This window comes from Drosophila sechellia, chromosome 2L, assembly GCF_004382195.2.
Source record: "Drosophila sechellia strain sech25 chromosome 2L, ASM438219v1, whole genome shotgun sequence".
In the NCBI taxonomy this organism is placed as follows: domain Eukaryota; kingdom Metazoa; phylum Arthropoda; class Insecta; order Diptera; family Drosophilidae; genus Drosophila; species Drosophila sechellia.
In genome coordinates, this window is record NC_045949.1 from 19,971,404 (window position 1) to 19,989,348 (window position 17,945).

General features: G+C 45.5%; 1 protein-coding gene across 1 annotated transcript; it reads left to right on the forward strand.

Moving 5' to 3' along the window:
* The first annotated feature begins 120 nt into the window (after positions 1-120).
* LOC6618151 lies at positions 121-17,038 on the forward strand. The gene is given in 5 exon segments (XM_032720209.1): positions 121-1,142; positions 5,361-6,165; positions 14,601-14,655; positions 14,709-14,790; positions 15,219-17,038. Coding segments are annotated over 4 exon segments (2,154 nt in total). The 5' UTR covers positions 121-1,142; positions 5,361-5,936; the 3' UTR covers positions 17,007-17,038.
* Positions 17,039-17,945: the final 907 nt, after the last annotated feature.

Genomic DNA, 17,945 nt, shown 5'->3' on the forward strand with positions numbered 1-17,945 from the left:
AATCGAAACCGAGGGGCGATTATATTGCGAATCGGATGGAGCATATATCCCCGCTGTGGCATTATCCTTCGGATCGAATCGAGGCGAAATCGAATTGAGTCGGGCTCGGGCCAGTGCCAGTGCCAGTGGTGCCAGTGTGTGTGTGCTAGTGAGTGCCAGTTCCGAGTGTGTGTGAGTGTGCGGAGTACATATGTAATAGGGCCATGAAGTTTTATTGAAAAACGAGGCAGAGACAAGGCGAAAGGCCATAAGAATTGGGCCCGCAGCCCCCCGGAAGACCCCGACACGCCCCTTCGCAAGGAGTCGCTGTGTAGCTGTGAAAAAAGCATGCCCCATGCAGCAGAACTGTGCCCATGTGGCTCCGAATGGGAGGAGTCGCCCATTTGGTAACGGTAACGTCGTGCAGCTGAAAAATTCCCAATCAGAAATCTGTTGAGCGAAAATCGAAGAGGGTCGTGTAAAAACCTATATGTACATATATGCAAATGCAATGCATATGCACCTCCAATAGTCGCGTATAAAATAAAGCAGAAAGTACAACAAATTGCTCAACTTGCTGTGTGCGAAAAATCGGGCCAAAATGTGCGAGCGTGAGCGTAAAGTGCGTGGGTGTGTGTGAAAGGTGTAAAAAATGTACATTCTGTGAATTGGCCACATAAAAAAAGAGGAAAAAGGAAAGGAAAACGAAAACGAATACGAGTAACGAGTGTAACGACAGACGTTATATTCGGAGGCGATTCGTAGTTCTTGTTTTTGTTGCCACTTCGTTGTTTGCCCGCAAGAGGAAGGCAACAACTTAGGCCCCAAAATGCCCAGAGATCTAGACTCCGGCTCCAGTTCCAAGACCGATTCCATAACCGATTCCGTCTCCGCTTCCGGCTCCAACTCCGGCGATTCCGGGGTTGGCATTAGCTATATTCCCGGGCAACAGCAGCAGCGTCAGCACCTCCACCAGCCTACTTCGCGCCCACCCACGCTGTGAATCTCCACAAGTCTGACTCAGATTCAGATTCAGATAGAGATTCAGATTCAGATACAGATTCAGACACAGATCAAAGAGCAAAGATCTCCAGCACCTGCAAGCGCCACTGCAATTAGACGCATATTATCCACAAATCAATATTAATCACCAAATCAGCAAAGTAAGCACCGCTTTTCGTTTGTTCGAGCCACACACGCCAAACATAAAGTCCATCAAAACCCATAGAATGCACACTCCAGCGCTTTTGTTTTGACCGCCAAACGTTGCACGCCTATCGCCGCCAAATAATCGATATTCGATTGGCAGCGCTAGCCATTCAATTGGGTTTCCTCCTCGGGAGGCCTAGTTATAGAGTATTCACCTATATTTAAGTTTTATTGTTTGGATTTTTCTTGATTTAATGTGCATTGCAAAATTACCGCAAAGTCCGCGATAGTTTCGATAGGTTTTTGTATATCAGAAGGACAACAGACTTCGATTTAACCATCAGAACTCTTTTTTCCTTTGTGAATTATAATTTATAATACTGTCGTTTAGTAATATAATATATAATATCCAAGCTCTCTATCTGAAAGTAAACTTACATGCTCGTTTTAAAATTGAAAACTAAACCCAAATTTAAATTAGAAAAATTGAACGTTTTTGTTATTAAAGCCTTCTGATTTTGTACATTGAAATAAACTTTTAACTTTTATAATTAGAATAAAGAATAAAGAATAAAGTAGTAAAAATAAAAGATATTTCATTTATTCTGAAGTCGGTATTTCAATAATGCCACCTACGCTCCTTTCCACTAGGAATTACTTAAGAATGTTAAATTATTTTTTTAATTAATTAATTAACTCGTTATATTCAAAGTGTTTTTGGGTTGTCACTCTGGGTTTCTGATGCAAGTTTTACTTGTTGAGCCATTTCCTTGGTCTAATGGACTTTGGTGTAGATAATGTGTTTCTTAAGTATTGCTCTTGATTATAAGATTTTTAATTCTTTTAAATTATCGGAGGTCTATTGCAACTTAACATAAAAATGAAAAATATTGCTTCAATTCCACTAGTCAAACAGTTGATATTTTGCTTGATCTTATATGTACTTTAGCTTAATAGCACGCCATTTTACGACTACTTTTGGATGGTATCCACTTTAATTTGGAATACATTTCGTCGGCAGTAACAAGTTTAAAATAGGCGCCCGACTAGGGCAATTTTCTCTGTAGTTCGGACTTTTCGCAGAGTGGCGTCGAACCAAAAAGGCTGTTCGAGTAAAGTTTGAATGAAAAACGTGAATGTACTCTTCGCTTGTGTTGGTGTCTACGAATGGGGAACATGTATGTATGGGTTGACGTCGAACTAAGAGGCGCGACGTGACGTCACATTAGCAAAAGAAAATTACTGTAAAAATTGTGTGTTTAGGCATAAAAACAAAATATTAAAAAAAAATCCATAATCTTCTAATTATAATCATTATTATGCAAATTATCTTTGAAATTGAAACATTTTCTAGAAATGAAATAATTTACGAGAACTACGCCCCAATAATTCCTAATTCAAGTTAGTTTGCCGATAAGTTTAGTTACTAAACTTTAGCTAATTAAAAATACTGCACGGCTAACGATGTTTAAATTAAATACCGAAAATACTGTGAAAAGCGTGCGAAGGTGAATTTCGTGCTGCGGGCCCTATATCTGTGCTCCTCTAGCGCAAGCGCCGCTTGCGGACGACCCAAACGAGCAGCATCGTGCCGTTGCCTCGCACACTTCACCTCGGGATCCAATCAGATGTTCAGTGCCAACTCAAACGAATACGTCGAACCAAAGTGACAGCGCACTGTGTTCGACGTCGAATGTCGTGGGCTCTATAAAGTTTACTCTCCCCACAAGTCAGTGGATGCGGTTGAAATCAGTCGTAAAATACAACAAAGGCAGCGCAGCAGGCTCGGCAAATTAAATGTAATTAAGTGCATTTAAGTTTTATGCCTACGTGCTTCGATTCCCAATTTTCCGGGCAGCAAAGCGCCGAAAACGCCGAGCTCCCGAATTCGCGGCTGTTCCTTTTGTTTTAGGCAATTTCGCGTGTGCTGTCATCGGAATATTCATTGTGTTGCGCATGTGTTAGTGCGGAGAGCGTGGTAGAAGCTCCACCACCACATTTGTTATGTCAATAATTAGCAGCCCCAAAAACGAAGCCAGAAATGCGTTGAGGTCGAGGTGTTGATGACCGCTCTGTGAATCGCCAAAAAACTGCGCTTGGCCATCACGTGGAGAATTGATTTTTTGCCAAAAACGCGAGCACTCATGTGTTCTTTCTTTCCTTCTGTTGGGAAATCCAACGGGAGAGCGGCTCTGTTTGCCAGTCCAATTGGATTATGCCCGGCCGGGCTTTGTCCAATTGCCAGATTCTTGTTGGCGCTGCTGTCTCCTCTTCTTGAATTACATTAAATATTTAAAGCATATGCAAATTTGAACAGTGGCCCCGTAAAAGGAATAAAGGACCTTTACCTGGCCGCGTCCTCAACGCGCATCCCCTCCCGTGGTTGTTGTTCTTGTTCCTCGGCTCCTCCTGTATCTGTAGTTGTTGTGGTTGTTTTAGTTGCTGCTGTGAACCAGATGACACGCCTTCCGTTTCCCAGTTCACTGTTCGGTCTGCCAGAGATGAGAGCGAACTAATCTCTTTCCAAATATATTCCGGCAACATTTTGGACCCAGAACTTACACCTAGTAGCTGTAGTGTCTATATTTAATTAAATATCAAAATAACCATATGTTGTGCATTTTAACCGAACTTGTTGTTTTCAGTTTACATTACCACATGTGTTCTCTTGGATCTACGCTTATAGAAACTAATTCCTTTAAGAAGAATTCTGAAGAATGTCTGTCCAATCCCGATATGGTAACAACTTGGCTTCGCCCGGGGCTCATCTCTATTTGGCGGCTTTTATTTTTTTTTCTATTTCCAGCGCCTTTAGTGTCGTGCAAATCGTTTTTGTGGCGAGGGTTACCCCTTCTTTTTTGGGGGTCTGTGGGCCTGGCCTTTTCTTTTTGCACTTCCTCGTTTTAGTGTTTTACTGCTTACCCAAATGCCGACACCAGAAATCACTCACACTCGTCGTGGTTTTCCTTTGCAGCAGCTGTGGCTTCCATCTCCGTGCTCCCATTTTCTACGCCTTCCCCGTTTTCCCCGATTCAAATGCATTTCGATTGCTTCGTTATGTGAGTGCACTCAACTTGAGAGCTGCGTGTGTGTGAGTGAGTGCGAGTGAGTGTGTGTGTGTGGAGGAAGAGGGATTCTTAAACAGCGTTTTCCTTGATGTCATGTGTCTGTAATGCAACGGTTGTCTATCCTGCGTCGTCTCGTTTTCCATTTCGCACGAACGCTTTCCCGGCCCAACAGTCCCATGTCCTTGTCACCCCCAAAAGCCTACCAACCACCCATCCACCCAACTGGCCCTTGCCCGCCCCCTTTTGGCCCACTTGGGCGACACGTGCTCATTATGCCGCTTCAAATTTTACTCCACTTTCCGAATGCCGCTGCCGTGCGACTGCTTCTGCGGAGGTTCCTTGAAACAACAGATTGCTTAAGCCATACGATCCAAAATCAAAAGGGGGAATTTTTACAGTAACTACATTTATCCTTGATACGGATATCAACAGTCGATATAGCCATGTCCATCTGTTGTCCGATCGTCTGTCCGTCAGTTTCTACGCAATCTAGTCTCTCACACAAAACATCTCTCGGTTAAAGTTATTACCTTACATTAGTATGTATATAAACGTGTATATAGGTGTATATAAATCACTCATTTTGCACAAAATCCCAGCCCAACCAACCAGCCAGTTGGAGCAATCCAATCGAAGCACACTATTATGGCCCGTGACCAAATGTTTGAAGGGTCACCTCTACTACCTCTGGCTCATTGATAACCAAAACAATCTTGCTTGCTGTTTGCACTTGGCAATTAAAAACTTGTTGATTGTGGGCGCTCCAGTGCTCGTACTCTGGGTTTCAGTGCCCCCAGTGGCAACTACCTACTATAGGATGGGATGATGCCACACAGCCAAACTGCAGCAGCCGCCCAAACACTAATATTTGATTTATGTGAGCTAGTCAGGTTCTGTGGAGCCATAAAAGGTTGTTTAGGGAGAGATCGCACTTGGGGCTGACTGGTCAGTAAAGACCACTTCCATTTAGTTGCTCATTAACGCTTGGATGCTTACCACTTATGATTAATAGAACTTGTCCACCATTAATTTATTTTGATTTCTCATCCTTTTTCTGTACTTAAAATAGCTTCATTACTTAGTATAAGTATTATCTGATACCTGACCAATACCACAGTACAATATCTAACCAATAGTTCTCTGTGTCTCCCTTTTCTTTTGCAGTTGCTGATAACGTATACAAGTGGCAATAACAGAATAAATTAAGCCGGAAAAAGGTCGAAAGGCCAAAAGTGAAATCCAATCCGGAGTGAAAACCAGTGCAAAAGTCAACAACTTGTGGGAGTCGAGCGCTCGTCCTCGAGTCCTTAAATCCTGCCAGTGTGCCCAGTGCTTTAAGTGTGCCAAGTGTGCGTCTGCGTGTGCGTGAGCGTGAGCCTGTGAGTGCGTCCGGGTAGCGGAGAAGCCACAACGTCGTCCACAAAACCATCGACGTCCACAGCCGCCGCCGCCGCTGCTGCTGCTGCCGCCGCTGCAGGATCGGGATCGGGACAAGGATCGGGAGCGGGCGCGGTATCAGGAACTGCTCCAGGCCACCAGAGGAGCGGCGGACGAAGCGGCCAGCGACGTCGCAGTAGCAGCAGTAATCCACACGCCGGCACAACGAAAGCGACCAGTGGCAGCGGTGGAGCTGGCAGCGCCGGCGGAGGAGGAGGCGGCGGCGGCGGCAGCGGTGGAGGCGGGGTCAAGCAGAGCGTCAGCCGGAACAGCAACATCCGGAGCAGCAGCTCCAACAGCACCATGGCCTCTGCCAACCATCGCGGTGGCGGCGGACGAGGTGGAGGAGGCGCTGTCGCCGGTGCCGGAGCGGATGGCAATGCGATCGTGGGGCTGCAGATCGGCTCCGCCTGGTTTCAGCGCAAGATCAACCTGAGGCCGCAGCACCGCGGCGTCCACCTGGTCACCGAGGAGATACTCCGACAGATGCCGGAGCTGGCGCACTTCTCAGTGGGATTGTGTCACATGCAAAGTGAGTAACTTTAATGAACTTCAAATAACATGATCTTAAGTTCTATTACCACATTGCTTTCGAAATGGTCGAGCTAATTATATTCGGTGCTCTGCCGCAAAATTCCTTCCAAAATCGTATCGGTTACCAAGTTTTCGCTGGTAGGGTTCCTCTTTGGCCATTTAGCACATCCTGGCACCTTTCTGGCGGCCCTCCCAAGTGATTATCCGGAATCCAAGGCTCAAATGTCAGTTAATCGTGGGGTGGCAGCTGGAAAAGCGCTCTTCAATATTTTCAGCCACCCCCTCATTTCCATCGCATCCATCTTATTCCGCTCCCTGTCGATTCTTACACTTCGAAAAGCGATTCACAACTAGGAAGCAGAGTGGGAGGGAGTACGGTACTTTAATCCCGCAGAAAAAGCCACCCATAAGGGGTGGGTGTTTCCTGACATTACATTTTCTTGTGCGGATTGTATTTCTCGGGGGGAATCTGGCTATGGCCAAGGCGTTTGCATTTAGCTGAAAGTTTAGTTTGACAAACAGCGAAATGTAGAACTTGCATACCAAATCAGCACAAATTGTCGTTGGATTCGGCAGAGGAGCTGCCGAAACTTGCAGGATGGCAGCATTTGAATGGGCGGCTGCTCCTGCTAATTTGTACTAGTCAGTAACTGGGTTAAACTACCCAGATAAACTAACTGACTTGGCCCGGTCACTGCTTTGTGTCCTTCGCTGGAACCCCGAAAATTGCGATTGACATTCGAATATAGTCCGACTTTTGGGTGACCAAAACGTGTGGCTCTGCCTATGACCCACATCCAGCAGGACTTGCCAATTTAATGTGCTTGAATAAATTTCAATTCTGAAATGTCTTGTAGAAGAAATTAGTTATGAATGAATCACTTGAGATACTTTAGGACAAACAAGGATTAAAAGTGCGATTGCGATGTCCGTAAATCAACGGCATCTTTAAGCCTCGGACCTCAAGTGCAATATCTCGCTCGACAGGATGTCTTCACACATCAGACGCCAAGCGATTTGAGTCCCTGTTCAAGTTTTATATTCCACTCCTCGGAATGCACTCGCAATAATCTCCGGATTGCAGTTCTGCAAAGTATTTCTTTTCCTGCGCTGCCGTGGCTGCTCTTCGCACACTAATTCTCGCATGGAATCCCCGCCTTCATCCTCTGCGGACAGCAGATGCACTGGAAATAACTATGCAGGCTTTGAAATTATCGTACATAATGACTGGCAGAATAGTATTTCTAGTGAAATAGAGCAGTATCTCAGAGCTGAAATGGATGTAACAGGTAGAAGATAACGCCGACTCGATTAGATATATATATTCGTATCTGTATGAATGTCGAAATCTCGAATACTATCAAAATAAGAAAGTTGGGAGTAAGCACAGTGACTCCTACGCAACACAGGTGTGTTTAAAATCATCGCAACGCCTAATTAAACTCCCATTAACTGCAAAAGCTTTCACATTAACACAGCTTCAGTTTCAAACTGAAATTTATTTTACCTTACCTTAAATCTGCTTGTTGTTATTCGAATTAGACAATTTATTAAAAACAACATAGAACGATAAAGCCGATTTGCTCGACTATTATGTACTCAGCTTGGGACAAAATTCGTAAAATTGTCACTAAAGCAGCCAGTTTTAACCTGAAATTTCTAGCTTATATAGTTCCCGAGTTCTCGACGTTCATACGGACCAACGGACAAGGCCAGATCGAATCGACATTTGCTCCTGATCGAGGAAATATATGTTTTATTGTTTCGAAAGCGCTTTCTTCCACATAATCTACTATATAGGCACCCATCGTATTCGCTTTTCTTCTTGCATTTCTCCATCTCCTTCGCCCTTTAGCTGAGTAGCGGGTATCTGGTAGTCGAGGCACTCGACAATACCGCATTCTCCAGTTCTTATTTCTAGCATTTTCTTTAAAAAGATTCTTAGGACATACAAAATAAGTTAGTTTTGACCACATTGTCAGTAAGCTTTTAAACTTTTTGGGGTTCTAAAAAGGTCAAATTCATTTGAACTGTTTTTCTCACAGTGTACGCCAGTATAGCACTAAGACGATGAGCAGGCAGTGCAAACAGAGAAACAACCTCCGTAGTTGGCTGCCTTGGAGGCAGCTTCTTGTTGACAGTTCGCATTACAATGCCAGGACGCGCTCCGTTCCTCCATCCTGTGGCTTTCTGTCTCCCTCTCTCTCTCTGGCCGTCTCGTTTTGGCCTGGGCAAATAAATAAAATCGTATCATAAAGCGCTGGCTGCGAGGGGAAGAGGAGGGGGTCTTAGCCGGGAGTTGGCCTGACTAAAGTGAAAAGCAATCGTCGTCTTGGTCGCAGTCGTCGCTCATGTCTGCATGTCATGGTCTGTGGCTATGGCGTGTGAGTGCTCGAGGCAAACTTTTTTAGCCCCTCCTCACTGCGATTTGCTACCTCCATGTCAGCCTCCAGTTCCATGCCTGTGCACGGGTAGAAATATTTTTTCTTCAATTCCAAAGAGTTAGATATGAAGCGTTATAATATTTTGTATAAAATGCTATGCTAAATACTCGTAGAGTAAAAGGATATACTAGATTTGTTGAGTAGTGTGCCAGAGAGGCAAATGTAACGCATATACGTTTTTGATCAGGATCACTAGCCGAGTGGAACTGACCATGTCCTTCCGTTGTCCGTTTCTCGTTTTGTCCGTCTGTCTGTCCTTATAAATGCTGTGAACTCCACCACTCCACGATTCAAAAGTCTCTATTGCACTTCTACATCTTTAAGCATGAAAGACTGTTTTTGACTGGTGTGGGCGATTTATAATTTATTGATTTATATATTTCCTAAAAGTGGAAGGATTTCTTTATTTGTATATTAAAATAAAGCCAAATGTTACGCTTTCGACGAATCACTAAATGTTTGTCTACTTGCGATTACTTAGCCAAATAGATTGTTTGTAAAAATTATATTTAAATAGTAATGATTGTTTTAAAGCCAGAGGATTAAAACTATTGTGTATCAGCTGCAACAATTTCTTTCAGTGTGGCTCACACAAATCCTCTTAGCCAGCACATTGCAGGCAGGTCTTTATTATTACGAACCTTCGCTCTCGCTCGCTCGTGCTCTCTCCTTTTTTATATTTCTTTTGCCAAATCAGAAGCACGTGTGTCCCTGCCCCTATCCCCTTGCCCCTTCCCCAGCCAACCCCCCTCGCCGCCCATGCTGTGTGCGTGTTTGTTGTCTGGGGTGCTCACTGTACGTGTATTGTTTTGTGAACTGTAAGCGGAATCTAATTGAGGTCAAGACATGTTTATTGATTTTCTTAAAAGGACTTCCTAATTAGACACACTTTACTGAGGGGAGCCCGAGAACCCCTCCCCTCCCCCCTCTGCGCACCGATTTAATGCAAAAGAGTAGGAAAATGCAAGCAAAAGGGAGGCAGCTCCTCTTCGGCTTTTCGGTCCCAAGGAAGGCAGCAAAAAAGTTAATTTCGAGGGAAAAAAAAGGGAAAATAATTTCAAAGCAACCTTGCCATATGTTGTTGTCTTTTACTATTGACCTCAATAGCCCCCATTTCCCGCCGCCCCACCCCCCGTTGTTTCTATGGGGAAAAGCACAAACAACAGACAAGATGACACACAAATCACAAATACACAAAAGTGTAAGCCAAATGTAAAGGTAACTTGTTAAACACAACAAAGAGTAATGGAATGCAGGGAAACGCTAAAAATGATATATCCACCCGGGCACCGACTTTTCCACCTGAGCCGGGCAAATATTTCCCCTCCATAGCCTGGTTCCTTTTCCCGTTTCCCTTTTTATTAATATTCATATGTGCGGCAGGAAAGGAAGGTCGTCCGCTTATAGAACCGAACCCCACTGACCGCAGAGTGCCCCAATGGGGCTACCGTAACCCCAATGTGGAGGAGACCTCGGAGTCACCATGGCGGTATGTGTATTTATACTTCTGGCCTGGGGCAAGCTAATTGCCTAGGGGCAGTTAATGATTTGTTTGGGGTTCGCCCAATCCCACACATACGGACTGGACTGGATTCGCAGGAAGTCCACGTTGATACAATACAATATAGATACCTATTTATCAGGATAAGTCTTGCAGATTCTTCTGTCTTTCAGTTTAATGAAGAAGTCCCTTAAATTCCAAATTCCTTAAAACAAGAGAAACATTTGTATTTTACGTAGCACGCCCATTAAGCGTGAAGTTAAAGGTCTTTACGATGATTCCATCCATGGACGACTTGGTGGAGCCGCAGGACTAGTCGATTTCAGTGGTGGGAGTGGGGAAGGGACACTCTATAGCAATTTGCTGCATAATCGCAGGATCATATAAATGGCTCAACTTCAATTTATAACCCGAGCATATTTTTCAGCCAACCGAAAGAGCTGCAGGAACACGACACGAGGGAAAGGACTCGCCGGAGTGTCCTTTGCGGGGGAGCAACACCAAATAAATCAACAGCCAGCAGAAGCGAAACCACTTGGGCTGGGGCACTTGGAGTTGGAGCTGGGAGTTTTGGGAGCCTTCAGCATGGGGGATATGTTTCTGTGTGGGCGTGCTCGGTCATTTCTCTTTGCGCTTTCGTGACGACGGGGAAACTGCGAACGAGGAAAAACAAAACGTGGAAAACGGCGAAAATGGGAAAAGTGAAAAGGAAAACAAATCGTGCCATGTGTGTGTCATACTTTGGGCTTCCGCTTATTCTTTATTCTTATTCCGTTATTCCACCATTTCGGCTCCTTTGGCATTAAAATTGCCCGCTTATGAACCGCAAAATGCTGCGCTACCCAATAAATCAATATTATTTATGCAAAACGGGCACGCCAAAGGTTTTCCCTGCCGGTGCTCCTGTGGCCCGCTTTTCCCATTTTCTAATCGTATCGCTATGTGCTTGAACTAGTTTCACTCGGTTTCTTTCCGGTTCTCCAGCACCTGGCATTGAAAGCAGCCCCGATTTCTCTCCGTGATCGTTGATTTTTGGCCTGGAGTCTCGGGATAAGCACAAAACTCAACGGCTATGGAAAAGAAGGTTGATAAATTTAGGCATTTCCTTCAGCATTACATTATGTAATACACATACCCAACCATCACGTGATATTCGAAGGCGTACTGTGCACTATGGGACTGATGACCACTTTTGTTGGCAAAAACTGTTAGCTCAGCCAGCTTGAAAGAAATCGACATAAATCTTTTTATCCGTTTTAAGGCCACAATACCAGAAGACGACAGGAATATCATTTTCCAACTTTGTTTTAAACGATAATCTATAGAACTTTAAATAGTAATTATTTATTTAATACTACAATGGGTCAATTCTTTCGTTTGTTTTGTGTGTTTTGCATTCATATGTCAAAAAGTTTATATTGTTGCTTAATTGTATTTTTAAGCACTTGAAAACTGAAATAAAAACGCTAAAATTCAGACCGGATATCTTAACAATGGCGCCCTCTATCGAAATTCTAAAAACGTTCCATTGAAGATTGGTCTTCTGTTGGCAAATTCTTGAAAGATTTTCGATAACCGACGTTTGAAAATGGGGTTTGGGCAACGAATATTAATAATTCAATAATTTCAATAAGTTTATATTTTATTAATAAGTTGGAGTGTTTAATTTGCCTTGATTCAACAGCCGTCTAAAGTAGATTCTTCTGTTTTACAGATCTAGCCAGTACAAGTGTGAAACGTATGAAAAACTCCCTTAAATATGATATAACCACATGGACCTCTAGTATATGTTGAATCCGTCCAAGTATGGTCTCCAATCCCAGCATATGTATCCTCCTGAAGTTACCAGTGAAACGCTTCTCGCAGCCTGTAGTCTTCTAGGACCTTTTTGATTATCCTCAGTGGGGGCAGGACGTCGTCCGCTGCTGTGCGGGGTGTTTGAGTGTGGGTGCGTGTTTGCATGAATATATGAATGAACACAGCCAGCTGAGCTGAGCTGAGTCAAGTCGAGTTGTGTTGAGTCCATTGTTAAACACTGGGGTACTCCTCGCTGGTGTGTGTGTGTGTTGCGGTTGTGTGTGTGTGCAGTTGGGCGGTAGGGGTGGGTGTGTGTGCCCCAGCTTGTGTGTGCCGTCAGAATGTTTGACTTTGTATAATAAAAAGGCCTCTTTAAAAACATTAACAACTTTTGTAGTGCCTAAACGCCTGCTACATGTGCCCAGGACACGGGCACTGCTCCGCCCACTAGAAGACACCCAATGCCACCCACTCCCACTCTCACCCACACACAGGCAACTAAACATCTAAACAGGCGGCCAAAACGATGCCACCTGCTACTTAAATATGCGTGCTGCACTGAGAGAAATGATAGTGATTATAACAAATATGTATTGATACATACAGAATACAGAAAAGCTAGCAAATTGAAGTACTCATACTATAACCCACCCTTTAAATTAGTTTAAAATTTATAGTTTTTCATTTCCAACTTGAAGTGGTGCATTTTTTGCAGTGCAGAACGTTTATTAGCGCTCTGGGCTCGTTGGCATGGGAGTCGTAGGCCAACCCCTGGAAGCCACCTCCTCCCATTCGTCCTGTTGGCGACCACAAAGCCCATGGCTAAATCATATTAGAGGCGTCCTCCGGTTGGCCACCGGTTTAATGCTCCGGAGGAGCCTTTTTAACGCCTCCTGCCCGCGTTCCATTGAACAAATGGTGTGTGGTGCATGGTGCATGGTGTATGTGCTGTGCTTGGCGCAATGGGAAAAGTGTCAGTCGAGTATTCCAGGCGGATGCGTCAGTTGAGGTGGAGCTGGAGCGGGGATAAAGGAGCTAGGGACGCGGCACAAATGTCCACGGAATGCGGGCAAAGAAAGAGAGGGCTGGCGGGGCGATGACAGAGACAGGTAGAACTCCAAATGCCACTCAAAAGCTGCATTGCATTGCAGACATTCACAATTATGCTTGGACCATTAGCATATTTAAAGCGGCGAAAGTTAAGGGCACTTGGAGGAAAGCCTGAGCAATACTCGTGGCAAATAAATATTTAATAGATATATATATGAATAGTGAACAAACCAAATCATCAAGTTACTATACTAATTATCCTTTCTTCAACATGCATAAGTGTTTTTTGCTATGCTTGATTCATGGACATCCTTGCATCCTTGGTTGGCCAACTTGGTGATAAGTGAACTTTTTCCTTCATGCCTGCTGCTCCTAATCGATGGATGTTTTCAGGCCAACCAAGTGGGGCAGTCTAGATTCGCTCCTCGCCATCGCCATCGCCATCGTGCTCGTTCTCGTCCTCGGCCCATTTCCATCCTCATTCTCAATCAAATCCCATCCCGCAATCAATTTGCAAATTTGCTGTGCCCTCCCCGCGTCAAATGTCAGTTTGGTTTCAGTTTCATTTTCATTTTCATTTTCATTTGCATTGTCCGAAATTTTGTTTGTGGGTAATGTTTAAATTCCTGATGCCATTTACACATGTTCAACATGACATAATCGCCTCGGAAATTATTTAGAAAGAAAGTGGGTTGGGTGTTGCGTTTCCCCATCCCTCGCCATGGCCCCCTCGAAAATCGGAACTTGGACATGTGTGTCCATATCCACATATATTCACTTTGTAAGTCTCTGCTCGGGGCCGGAAAATTACATCTCTGGGATTTGATAATAAACTAATTTTCGCTCGGCTTCTCCAGCTGCCAGCAGCTTTCTCTTTTATTCATGAATACGCAATTAGTGTGCAAATGCGAGTGTTTCTCGTGTCGCCGGGCTATTTGTATTTACATACACCTACCTATTATTGAAACTAAATGCATTTGGAGTTAAATATTCAATTTGAGTCGGCTTTCATTGCATTGGCAGCTGGCCAATTGCGCGCCGCCGAAAATGCAGGCAATTATTGTTCAATTTTCGACTCCAAACATGCTCGTGTTTCGTACCGGGTGCTATCATAAATTTTTGTCAACGAATTCCGTTTCAAAATGGCAAAACAAATCTGTTTTGGGAGTGGAAAAACTGCGATTGTATAATCTTTTTTGGCTTGCCGTTGATGTATGTCAAGAATTTAAATTTGGGGATAAGTAGGCCATTTTATTAAGGATTTGAAGAGCACAAACTAATATTTAAAGTGGCTTTTAGGCGATATGCTTGGGAATATGCTTCCCACATTCATTGGCTTTTCCACTCCAGCTGATGAAAAATCCTGGCCGGTTAAATTGGCCGCATCATATCATGTCGAGTCACATAACTCCAGATGAATTCATGATGCCCCATCATAGTGGCATACCCAAACACGACGAGTGCGGGCCCGCGGCTATACATTTTGACTAATTGGCGTTACAACTCAATTGAAAATGCATGGAGCGGAGGAGCCAACGCCTCGTCGTGATGGTCTAATAACTGGGGCTAATCATCATAAAGATTATTATTAATCCCACAGAAAACTAATTGCCTTTGTATCTGCGCTTGTTGTGCTTTCAGTTCTTCACACCTCGGCGAGTTTAGCGCTAAACGAAAGCTGGGATCCAGACGTCAGGTGAGTGAGTGAACATGGCGATGATGCATCCCATCTGAACTATTGTCTTGCAGAGACGACATGGAGATGATGTTGAATAAAATAGTTCCCGAAGGTTTGCCCTACAGGCATTCGTGCGAGGGACCCGACGATATGGTGAGTATATCTAAGCGGGACACAGCAGTACTCCTTCTGAGACCTTAATCATTAGAAATCAATTTAAATTCGAAATTATATATAACAATAGGCTAGCAACAATTTATTCTTGGTCAGGATCACGAGTCGCGTCAATCTAGCCTTGTCAGTCCGTTTTGTCCGTATGCCTGTCCGTATAAGCGTTGAGTTTCTGAAAGCTATATCGGCTAGATAGTTGGAGTTAGGTAATCTGTTCGAGTAAATTCTGTACATTTTTAAATTTTTCTTGGTGTTACTTATTGCATAGGATAGCCACTGATAATAAGTTTCAATCCATCTCGGTAAAAGTTTCTCTGCTGCCGCTGTGAATTAAGGCGTATCTGATAGTCGAGACCCTTGTTCTCTGTTTTGCTTTGAGCACTGCAATAACCAATCCAATATCCTTTCAGCCCGCGCACGTGAAGGCCTGCTTCCTGGGCAGCTCCCTGACAATCCCGATCACCGACGGCAAGCTGTCGCTGGGAACGTGGCAGGGCGTTTGGCTGTGCGAGCACCGCGACCAGGCCGGATCCCGGAAGCTGGTGATCACGCTGACCGGATGTCCGCGCGAACAGGCCCGCAGCCCGCTGTCACCCGTCTCGCCGATCGCCAGCACGTCCAGTTAGGGGCGGCCTCGCTCCACCCGCGACAGCCGGTAATCGCGGGGGAGCGACAATAATGCCATCATTTCGTCGAGGCGGCTGATACTGCAGAAGAACTTGGCTAAGGCGAACCTGGCGCAGCAGCGGGCGGCAGCGGTGATTGCCGCCGGTCGGGGGGGCTTGGGCGGTGGTCACCAGGATGCCCTGGCGCCGCCCAATATCCCCGGAGTGGAGACTAAGACCGGCCGCCTGCTGCTCCGCCAGCAGCTGCACCTCAATCTCAATCTGAATGTGCAGGAAACGTTGCGCGATGGCGTCGATATCGATGATGTGGACGAGGATGTCGACGAGGACGAGGACCTAGACCTAGACCTAGACCTAGAAACCGTCACAACAGTGCCTCTTAACAATGAACAACTTAATGCTAAGGTCACCACCACAACATCCAGTTCATCAGCAGCGAGCAGTGCATTAGCTAAATTCAATCGCATCATAGACTCCACTTTGGAGCGACCACCAGTGGCCGTAGACTACTCCGGACTGCCCCAGCTGAGCAGTGCCACACTGCAGCAGCGCTTCAACCTGGCCTATCCGGAGTTGGTGAACCAACAGCAGCAGCAGCATCAACAGCAGCAGTTGCAGCTGCAACAGCACCAGCAGCAACATGATGCGACCAAGCAGATCAGCAGCCTCCAGGGGAACCCCCGATTGGATCGTGGAACGGACGCCGTTGCCAGCACTCCATTAACACTTCAAGCACCCAGAACTCCAGCAACGGCGACGGAGGAGCAACTTGATTCGGGGCATCCCCATGACGACGCAGACGTCGTCGACCACGATGATCATCCCCACCACGACGAGGATAATCAAACGAAACGAAATGATGTGCATTATTTGTTGAAACAGTTGAATAGTTTTAGTGATATAGAAGAAATAGAAATTGTTGATATGAAGCAAAGAGGTCAGCGGCCGCCGATGGCGTCCAGTTCGTTGGCCACCATGATGCCGCCGCCCTCGCCAGCACCGCCGGCCTCGCCATCCACGCAGTCACATCGACTGGGTCCGCGGTTCGCCTCCTCCGGCGACAGTTCGCTGGTCCTGCCGCAGCACCAGTTCGACGACTACCTGTTCGAGTCCTGCCACTACCTGGAGACAAACTACTTTGCCGCCACATACCGCACTGCCATGGTCGAGAGCAGCTCCCACGAGTTCCGGCCCTCGACCAACAGCAGCTCGAACAGTTTCGAGCTGCACGAGATGGAGCCGCCCAGTGTCATCTGCAAGGCGGGCGTGCCGCCTCCACTGGTTGCCAGTCACCCTGGTCACCCTGGTCATCCTGGTCATCCGCCGCCGCGGTACCAGTTCGAGTACCAGGCGGAGACCCGGCTGACCACCAGTGGGGTGCAGACGGAGCTCACCGTCGAATCGCTGGCCAAGATGAGCAACTGCAGCGGGAGCAGCTCCTCCTCGGCGACGAGGGCACCTCCCTTCTTCCGGTGCTGCTACACGCCCATCGATCGCTGGCGGGAGAGGAGGCAGCAGCAGAAGAGCTCCTCCTCCTCCTCGTCCGCCGCACAGCCGCCCAAGAACGTCTGACACTGGGCGTGGCAGTCCACTTGGAGACCCAACATGTGCCTGGCTAACTTAGATCAGGGATGCAAGCCAAGGGTAATTGGGATGGGTTCGGAATTCACAATCATTGTTCGGTTTAGTGGGTCATGTGAATGATATCAGAAGCTTGTGGGGATTGGAATTCATATCCACAAAACAGCTTTCCAAAATGATTTCAAGTTCGAAATACTTGCATTAAAACATTTGTATCTAAATTCTGGTTTCTAAAAAGTAATTTCACATATTCCGAACCACTAGCCTTACGAAATATGAAATGATATAATCACGAGCGGCTTGCATCCCTGTTATTTTTTGGTCGCTGTTCTCATTTGCGATATCAACAAGAGATTCCATTTCGATCGACAGTCGATACACGAGTCAAGAATCATGAATCATAACGAATCCCTATCATTCGGTGGAAGTTCATAATGTACAATTTATATATGATAAAACGTAAACCAGAAATGTTAGTAAACAATTTTTATACACACACCAGCCACACACAGACATTCGCACATTTTTGCAATACACCAAAGTAAATGATTTGGAAGTTTGTATAATTACCTAAGAGTTGTTACATGCTCAGCAGAAAACCAGGATAGCCACAACTACTGGTTCCCAATGAACTTCACCGGCTTTCAACTCCATCCCGGCATCCCAACATTTCCCCGTTGAGCTAGCCAGGTTTTCCGCTGGGCATCTACCTGAGCTGAACCCAACTTAGGCTCAAAGTTGTATTCGAAGGACGAAGATATTGTTAAAAATGATTAAAGCCGAGGGGGAAGGGAGGGGAGGGAGCCGAGAGCTTGTATAGTAAGTTGATAATTAAATAGCATTATGGGAATCACGTTGAAGTTGGCCCGATCAGGAGGACGAAGGCACTTTTGTTTTAAGCCTTAGTCTACAGACTCTAGATTCTAAACT